Source organism: Falco cherrug, chromosome 2, assembly GCF_023634085.1.
Source record: "Falco cherrug isolate bFalChe1 chromosome 2, bFalChe1.pri, whole genome shotgun sequence".
Lineage (NCBI taxonomy): Eukaryota > Metazoa > Chordata > Aves > Falconiformes > Falconidae > Falco > Falco cherrug.
The window spans coordinates 69,801,378-69,811,304 of NC_073698.1; the positions used below are offsets into that span (position 1 = coordinate 69,801,378).

At 45.0% G+C, this 9,927-nt stretch overlaps 1 protein-coding gene across 1 annotated transcript; it reads right to left on the reverse strand.

The window, feature by feature from the left end:
* Nucleotides 1–323: 323 nt before the first annotated feature.
* NMS (neuromedin S) lies at nucleotides 324–7,308 on the reverse strand. Its single transcript, XM_055701076.1, has 5 exons — nucleotides 7,214–7,308; nucleotides 6,994–7,049; nucleotides 6,595–6,645; nucleotides 5,423–5,482; nucleotides 324–2,697 (listed from the first exon to the last, which is right to left on the reverse strand). The coding sequence occupies exons 1-5, from the start codon at nucleotides 7,284–7,286 to the stop codon at nucleotides 2,461–2,463; spliced, it is 477 nt and encodes a 158-aa protein (XP_055557051.1). The 5' UTR covers nucleotides 7,287–7,308; the 3' UTR covers nucleotides 324–2,460.
* Between the last annotated feature and the right edge of the window lie 2,619 nt (nucleotides 7,309–9,927).

A 9,927-nucleotide genomic window follows, 5' to 3' on the forward strand; every position in this document is an offset into this window, starting at 1 on the left:
ACTCTGGATAGTTTCATGCAAGTTTACTCGAACTGATTTTTGAACTGCGTTGCCCAAAATCTATAGGGACTCTCTGCCTGTTTGGCTTATCTTAGTGGTTGGTTGTCAGCTCAAGCTTCCGTGTAACTCTGAACGGATCTGGGCAGCACTACCTGCCCCTACAGGTTTCATGGCTAAGAAATGTCTCCCACACACATGCAGATCTAACAACACAAGAACAGCTGCATCAGCTCAAAACAATGATCCATATAGCTCCTTATCTTCCTTCCATCCATGAAAAGCAATGGATGCTCAGAGCAGGCCTGAGACCAGAGCCAGCAAGTAACAATGCCGCTCTGCAATATTCTCCTAAGTTTTTGGTTCCTTCTTTTTATAAAACAGTTTATTCCTGAATATATAAAGGTATTCTTTGTGCGTGCAGTTTTTCTTTCCTATCCTTCTGTCCTGTCCCAAAATATCCAACCTTTTCAGTCAACAGCTGGAATGTAATGTAATTTTATACTACAAAAGATCACCATTTTCTGTTTATTGCAGGGAAGGAGATATTGGAAGGAGAGACTGGTGGAGAGGGACACATACTGGTGGAGAGGGAACATCTGTATTGTTCATTTCCCACTAAAGCTCAGAAGACCTTTAACAAACACTTTCAAAGATGGATATACAAGTGCTAAGTGATACTATTAGATCTCATTGTCTTCCTTCCTTATATCCCCACCCCTTCTCTTTCTAGTTAATGTTTACCCCAAAACAGGTCCCAATTCTGATGTGAGGATGACTCCTCCACCTGCATGCAGACCTGTATTAGTGGTCTCATGCAGGATCAGGTGACTGAAGCTCTCTTGGAACAAAGCAGTCTAGCTTTTGTGTTCCATGCACAATTTACAGCCTGTTTTTAAACTTTATAATTTATGTACTGTTTCTATCATTTGCAGAGCACGAAAGCTCCTCCTTACTGAACCTTAAAGAGAAAACAATCCTTTTGCCAAGAGCATACACTGTAAATATCTGAGCATGAAAAATGCATTTCTGCCCAGACACTTCCTAGTGACTACATGAAACATCCATGTGGGTATCTAGGTTTGTAATACTTCTCAGTAACTCCTTCTGTCATGAGGATCATCATTATTGAGGAAAACCAGAACAAGTTCTTTTCACTTTTGAATGCCTACTTACCACTGCCTTCGATAGTTCTTCCATTTCGAGGCTGAAAAAAAAAGTAATTAGATGGTTGTGCAGAAGTATTAGATGCCAGATTTATAAGCACACCAAAATAAGTCTCCCATCATGCAGACAGAGTACATAAGACTGAGAATGTTTCATTTAAAGGGACAGCCTGTCAAATACCAGGTGATCCATGCAGGGTGGGTTTTGCCTTTGAAACAGAAATATTCATTCAGCCTCTGTCCAGAGAGCTAAACAGTCTGGCTTTATTCTTGTTAAGGGTCTTGGTCCCAATTCATTGGGGTACTATATGTAGATGCCTAAGAAAGAGCATATAAATACAAGCACTGAAAATACCCGGCCAAACACACCTGAAGTGAGCTAAAATGTAAGTTGACAGCTGAACTGGGATTCTGGTTACCTGCTACAACCTACTTTAGAACATTTTTTTTTTTTTTGTTAATGTGTTGGAGATGTTCCTAAAAACTAGTTTGATGTTAATCAGAGTGTCTCTAAAACAGCATATTCTGCATTAGACCGTGCCATAGTTCAGCAAGTCAATGGGTGAAAAACATGAGAAATTACATCCATAGTTTTTCTTTGGCTTTTCATCCTGTTATGCAGTGTGCCTCACTTACTGGCCAGACCTTTCAGACCAAGTAGACATTCAGCTCACACACACTTTATCTAACACATTTAGCATCAGCACACCTTGGCAGCCTCAAAGATAAAACCCATATGCTACTTCTGTCTTTGCAAACATTTTATCTAGAGCCAGATATTTAGAGTCACCTCTTCAAATACAGAAGTATTTAATCTATTACTACATGTCATTGTCTCGTCATCTCTTAGTTGAACCAGAGCTTTTTAAACAAACTTCCCTAAGCTTTCAAGCAAAGGTTATTTGGCCTTTAGTCAAAAGAAGTGCAGCAAGAACTTGTGAAGGCAAACAGCTGCTCATTTATAGATATCTAACACTGGTTCAGAATCTATAAGTAGTAAGAGATTCAGATACCCTGAAAAGGAAAAAAGGGCGTCCCAGAGTCCCATGACTATCCTGTAAAATAAAAACACAAACAATAACAAAATAGTTTAAACTCAGTTCCATAGATCTGTTGACAGGTTTTGGTGTCATTCCATCAGAATGGCAATTAATTCACACTGTTGAAAAAGGCCCTGCTAACAAGATGCTGATAGTCCCCAATACCCATTCATCTGGAACGCAGATTAAAAATACCCCAAAGGGCATTGTCAAGAACTATCCATTCTGTCTAGTGTAAATATACTAAATTACCATAATTAAAGATTCACAGGCTTCAGAAAATGTATAAAAAAAGCTTTACACACAGCTGATTGCTTTGCAGAAGCAGGGTCAGCACAACTGGCTTTCCAACCACTGGAAAAAAACCAAGCTGACTTAAAAAAAAGGCAGCAAAAAAAGCAGGGGAAGGGCCATACTTCCCTGTCCAGGGCTACGCACTTGTTTCCACATTTACATACCTTCTTTGTAAACTTGGCAGCAGCAATCTGTGATTCCTGCAAGTGGACAATGTAAGTTAATCAAGATGCTGTCACTTCTTTGGTTTGTTACAGTAATCCTCCATCACTGATGAGGTTGCTGCACTCTTGTGTGAGAAGAGGGATAATCTTTTATCTGTCTGTGATAAGCGTAAGAACAGCAGCAAATGGATCTTTTTAATGACTGACTGTAAACCTTGCCTTAACCAATGTTAACCCATTCATTACCACCATTCAACATGCCCCCTTCACTGTGCAGCAAAGCACAGCCATGCTCTGGGGGCTGAAGCAGAGCTCCACCTGGAGCAAACGTGGCAGCTCCATTCCTCAGGCTTGAATTGTACCGATAGCTCTTACTTTAAAATGTGGTAGCTCTTTGCCTTTCGGACTGACCTTTGTTTTAACCCAGGCATGATTACTGGTTTTAAGCCTTCCCCTGCACCCTTTATGCTTCACGAAAATTGCTCATTTTTCTACTCAGCCTTACATCAAGGAACAGAAGCTCTCACCATGACTTCACAGAAGCCAGCTAAGCTCGGTGTCTAACAAAGCCCTGAACCTGCAGCCTGGTACACTGGCCAGCTTTGGGAGCCCTCCTGCCCATGGCACAGTTTCCAGGCTGCACGGTCCCAGCTGTCCAGGAATGGGATAGCTCTGTGTGCCACAGCCACGGTTATATCCATGAACAGTTTGAGTTACCTGGGACAGCCTTGAAAAAACAAGCACATATAATGAGCAAGGACATGAAGACAGGGAATGATAACACAGGAAAAGCATGTAGATGGAAACTGGTGAGGAAGAATTTAAGGCTACAAAATATACGAGCAAGGAGAAGGAAATCATGATTCAGGGTATGAGATGATGATACCTTGGTTCAAGCCTCAAGACTATGATTTACAGGACTATGAAATATTATGGAAGAAAAAAGTGCTTGCTCCATCAAGGTGCTTTAAAAGATGCAGAGGAGAAGACTATAGCAAATAGATAGTGTGAATGCTAGCTTTGCTCAGAGATGACTATTACATACCAAAGACAGAGACTGACTCATGACTTAACCTGCAGCTTCAAATATCCTAGCTAATTTATAACAGGTGAGGGTTTACTATGTGGAAGAAACATGGTAAAAACTGAGCTTGTAAACAGTGTGTCAGCTTGACTTTAGGATGGAAATTTCAAACTTGTGGAGGTGACTGCAATACAGCTGGGTTTAGGTAGCTCTTCCTGATTCTTCTGAAAGTTCCATCTGCAAGATTTACCCAAAGACTAGACATCGAAGTTAAATAGTCTATTAGTTCTCCCAAAAGATTTTAAGTTCCCCAGATGGAATTCAAGTCCCATTAATGCCCAAATTGCCATTGACTTTGCCTTTCAGAGTGCTGAGGTCCCATTCCCTCTCTTGAAACACCATCTACCTTCTCCATGTAGTCTGCAACACTGAATCAATTTTTTTTTAAAAAAAATCCATGCAAATGTAAAATCATGTAAAAAGCTGAAGTCCAGTTAAAATCAGTAGGATTTCATAACCGTTTGATTGGGTGTACTACAGACTCATGTTTGCAGTACTTTCTCAAGATTCTGAATGGGCTGAGAAAGTACAACTTCATGTAATAAGAATTTTACTCAGCAGGGTAAAACTTGGCTACTTTTGCCTAGTTCTTTTCCCATACCTCACATTTATATTTGATCTGCCACTTAATCAGACCACACCTAGAAGCCATATTGCATGTATGTAGCTGATATGTCATATGTCTTGAAAGGATACTGCACAAGATTCAGGTCCCAATCTCGATGATGCACAAGAAAGTGATTTTTTTTTTTTCCAAAATTAGCAACTGAAATAGTAACCAGGAATAAGGCTCCATTCAAAGTTACCGGATGATTCTGGATGTCCCTTCATTAGCTAACCTGCAGAAGCATAGGAGTCAATATAGAACTCAAAAACACTTATTAGCTATTTAAAACTGAAATGATAGAATTTTATACCATCAACTACAGTATTGCAGTTTTATGGCTGCTTTAGGAAAGCATGCTTGGAATTACAAGCTAAAGGCACCAGCAGGAAGACATACTGAAATTCATGTCAAAATACTTTCTATTATTGTCTTGAAAGCTCTGCTCGTGATTGGAAACAGGGGACTCAAACTCAAGTAAACTGGCCTTTTAAACATACCCACAGCCACAGAGTTAATTTTATGGGAAAGGCTCTTAATAAACTGGTAATAATAAAGAATTAATATAAAGCAAAACTACTCAGAGATAGATTCCAATATGACTGCACCAATGAGGAAGAGCTATAATCACTGACTCTTCAACTTAATTTTTTGGATCAGTCAGAAACACAAGAAAAGCTCAAATAAAGTATTAAAATCAGTAAAGTAACTCATACACCTCCATGTTCAGCATGACCTTAAGTATGCTGTTATATATGTATCTATTTTTTTTAGTATATTCCACCCTGCTTTATTCAAAAGTGAGGGTTAAAATACTGATCCTGGGTGTAAGTAGATGTTTTGATTCTTGAGCTCTGAATCGGTGAAAAACAGCAATTTCACAGATATAGTTTAATAGAGTTAAGAATTACAGGCAAACTAATAATGAGAAGACAGAAGACAGTCTTTTATATACTCTCCTACATCTCATAAACCATGAGAATATTAGATTATACATTACTGTTTGGAAAGAAATGTCAGAAAGTTGTTTTTGGAGGGGTTGCTTTGAAATAAATGAAGCAGTTACACCTTACCTCATTTGTATGCATGCTGTTGAATATGGAATAACAGAGATCCAAAACTGTGCTGGAGATCTGTAAAGCCAAACAGTACCTTAATACATTTACTGAGGGGTTGTGGTGTACCCTGTTGGATATAGAACAGGCCTGATTCTGATCCCAGCACAATTTAAAATGAACACAGTTACACTAAAACCACTCAACAGCAAGGTAAGACTTACTGACGCTATTACAAGCTAAAAACTACTATTTTGTAGGAGGAGAATACACACAATACTGCTAATGTCACAGTCCTGTGCTATAAAGAGATCTAAATTTTATATATATTATTATATTTAAAATACATCTTCCTGTGCTAAGTGTTCTAGAAATACTTAGGGTTTCGGCATCTACACTCATTTTAATCTACAAGCATTTCAGTTAATCAATACTATAAACCTTTAACCATATACTGAAATGCACTGTCCCACTCTCACTGCCACAGGACAGGGATTTGCCGATGCATGCAATTACATTAGATGAGAAATAACTATGGCTCCAAAGGAAGTAAAGTCTAAGACACATGAACAACTGGCTCTGGGAGCCATTTCCCACAAGTTTTGGTTTACAAAACAAAGATTTCAGAAAGAAAAAAGTCTGCACAAAATATTCAAAATTTCCAGATAATTCCTGATCCTGCCAAGATTTTTCTCTCCCCTTAGAAAAAGGGAATGACCCTTGGGCTCACTATCTAATGCAGTGGGGCTGATCTTTCAAAACTACTGTTTTTTAACTTGTTTGCAAGGTCTGGGCCAGAGACACCACAGCCGAAACAACCTGTGAAAACTTCCCCTCGCTCCCCTCTCCTCTAAGCACCCCGAAGCAAACCCATCCAACCCACCATCAGTGAGCTGGGACCAGGCGGGACCCTGCCGGTATCTCCTACAGCACTGACCAGCAGCTCTTGCTGCCACGCTGCCTACCACCGCGAGGGGATGAAAAGCACTTTTTTTTTTTTTCCTTCCACCTTTTCCTTTCTCTAGGTCTGAGTTAGCTCTGCAGGGAGGAGAGCACAGCCACGAGCACACTCGCTCTGTGGCGGAGGCTCTGCCGCCTGCAGACACGGACGCCCAGGGTTGCCCTGGGCAATTAGTATGTCTGGAAGAGAAAGTCCCAGCAGATCAAACACGTTACCAAAGTCAGTTTACCTGGGGCTGATTAGACAGTTCCATCCACTGACTGAAGCACAGCGCCAGTTGCTTTAAAAAGTAAGGGCGAGACACTGGCAGTGAGTCTGTCACACGTGGGGACCCGCCTCAGCTCCTGCCGGCCCGGGTACCCCACCCCGCACATCGCACCCCTGCCCACACCTGTCCCACCTCCCTCCCCCGGCTGCAAAGGGCTCCAGCCCCCCACGCTCCCCACCACCCCCAGCGGTCCCACGCCGCATTTCCAGTCCGATGCCACTGTCTCACCGCACCCCCCGTCACCGGCGGGTCACCCCCGCCCCGGGCAGCCCGGGCTGGCGCGCCCCCGTCCTACCCCTCCACCGCGCGTCGCTTTCAGACGGGCTGTCGGGGAAGGCAGGGGGACACACAGGGACGTACCTGGCTTTTGGGCAGGTCCGCGCCGTCCCCGTAGCGCGAGAAGGGCTGGGGGAACCCTGCGGGGACACGGGATGGGGTCACGGCTGTGCGGGGACGCCGCGGAGCCCGGCCCCGACGGCGCCGCTCAAGGGGGGGGACGGTTCTTCCCAAGGCTTGGGCTGGGGCGGGAGGGGCAGGGGGGCTCCGGTGTGCGCGTGTCCCCGCCGGGGGCGGGACGTACCTGAGCCCCGCGGCAGGGCGCAGAGGCAGCAGGCGGCCAGCAGCCAGGGCAGGGCGGGCGGCAGCGGGGGCATGGCGGGGCGGCGGGGGCGCGGCGGGCGGGACGGCCGCCTTTATGGGGCCGCGCCGAGCCCGGGCCGCGCCCCGCCAGTGGGCACCGGGCGGCCCCGCCCCCGCGACCCCCGCCCGCGGGCTGCCGGCGTCCTGCGCCGGGCGGCCCCGCCCCTTGGGAACCGCCGGCGACGCGGGTTTTCTGGAGGAGGCGACAGGGAGGGAGGCGGGAAGGGGAGGTGAGGCTGGGCGGGGGGAAGCGGCGGGGCTGCTGGCGTTCCCCTTTCGCACGTCCTGCCGGGGCTCGCCGGGGCCGCCGCGGCGCGGGGGCGGCACAGCTTGCCTTCGGAACGGGGCGCGTGAGAACTTCCCGTGCCGAACGAGCCCCGGCCCATCTTACCGTGTTTCCCTTCACGGGAAATGAGGAAAGCCACCCACCTCCTCCTTCGCGCCCTAGGCGGTGTGGGCCAGACGCGGATCTGCCCTAACGAAGGGGGATTCTCTGTTCTAGCTGATTCCACCGCTGCATGGGGAAATGCTTCCTGGTTTCCCCAGAGCTAGTTCTACGGGCAACGCTTTCTAATCAGGTCTGAGACTGAGAAAGGCAGAGTCCTCCCCAACCTCTTTTTTATAGATTCTGGGCCTGCTGGAGCCAATACATATCCAGGTATCCAACTCCTGACATATGCAGTAGAGATGTTCGGGAGGCGATGGCGCCATGTGAGGTACAAGGCATAAAAAGCTGCAGAAGGTACTGCTGGCACAGCAGCCCACCTCAGCTCATAACGTCCCTCCGCCGCTGCGCTTTGCACGGATAAGGGGTTCCTGGTGCGAGCATCTCAGCATCTCAGAGCAGTCAGAGAGGAGGGGCACCTGCTTTCTTACGGCGAGGAAAAGGAGAGCCAGACTTCACGTGACTTCGCCAGCTCCACAGCTGTGTGTCCTGAGTACGTAAAGAGGTGCAGGAGCAGCTGAGTGACCCCAGCACCATTAGTTCACCCTTTGTTCCTTCCCCTGGGAGAGGCGGCCGTCTTCGCCTCATCGCAGCCCCTTGGGTGCAATAATCTGAGCGGGGAGCTGTCAGGAGAGGTCAGGCATTGCTATAGCAGGCACTCAGCTCTTCGCTTCTTACTGATCTGAACTGGAGATTGGAGTTTCAAGACAGGATAGTATTTGAAGAGATTATTCCTTCTGACTGCATAATTTTTACCCTTTATGGGAGCTATGGAAGATTGCAGTGAGTTTTGTGATGATGACTTCTCACAGCAAACCCTCCCAGGCATTCAGTAATGAGGAGATGGAGGGTTCCAGGAAGCCTGTACCCCTTTTCTGCAGCAACCCTGCTTTTTGTCCAAGCCCATGCAATCCCAGTGTGAAAGTACTTGTTATATTTTCTCAGAAAAGGAGGATGGCATTTTATTTCTGATAGCAGCAAGAAGCAGGTTCCTGTTCAGTGTAATTTCATTTAAGCCAGAGTGGTCACAGAAATGTGAAAGCAGAGCTACGCTAGTGTGAGCTGAGCCCATCAGGGTTAGACAGCAAAATGACGGAAGGTAAAGATACTCCAAAGGACTGCACCGTTTTGTATTAATGATCTTCTTTCTGTCTTTTGGCACTTCAACCAAACTGAAAATTATTGTTCACCAATAGTGTTTCTGTTACCATGCTTATCGCAGATTTTGCACCCAAATCACTCCCATGCTGCAGGAACGTGGGATCCTAGAGAGCCATTGTAGATTCAGTGTTTGTTACTATCTTTTTGAATGCTAGAATATTAGATACTAATACTTTTAAATCTTAATGATTTGCTACATTTTCGAGTAGAGCGTGGTTCTCTGGCTTTCCCTGTCTGGTGAGAAAGGCTCAGTCTGCTGCTTTCTTTCTCAGGCTACTCATTACCTGCCTAAATTCCCACTTCTGTCCCACACAGCCTGTTGAATAACAGCCCCTTTCAAAGTATTTAAATATATCTGGGTTTAGGAGTGGGAATTTTTTTGCAATAGAGAAAGGGGTATGCGATCACGTTGGGTGGGTAAAATCTACCACTCCCTGACATAAAATACTGGATGCTACTTGAACTTATCCTTCCTCCTTCTCATGCGTGATAAAGGATCTGCTGCTATATTTCACCCTTTCCCAGTGAGTACCCTAAATGTATCCTGTGCTTTCCTTCAGCGAATTTTGCCTGTGTTTGTCCCATGAAGCCTGTGGAGTTATTAATTTGCTTCAAGTGAGATTTATCCTTAAAGACGAAACAAAAAATTAAGTCATACAAGCTTCATTAAAAAACATCAATACAACACATTACCAAACTGAAAATACTATTTTTGTCAGTGACTGTGCCGTATGACGGAAGAATGGGGAAAAGTATTTAAAAATAAAATTTCAAACAGATGAGTGTGTCATATGAATGCATTCACCTTCCTTAAATCAGAACTTTCTTTGCTGCTACACATTTCATTTCATAGGTGTTCGCTAAGGTGCAGCTCCGATATATCAGCACCAAGCCACATTAATAAGCCATACTTTTACTGCACAAATGAAATTCCTGCTTTAAAGTCCTGGCCTTCCTGCATGCAGAGAGAGAAATAGGTTAAGAGTTTCAGTGCCCACAGTGAATCACAAACAAGTTAAAAATGAAGCTTTAGTGGGGAGTCAATGAGA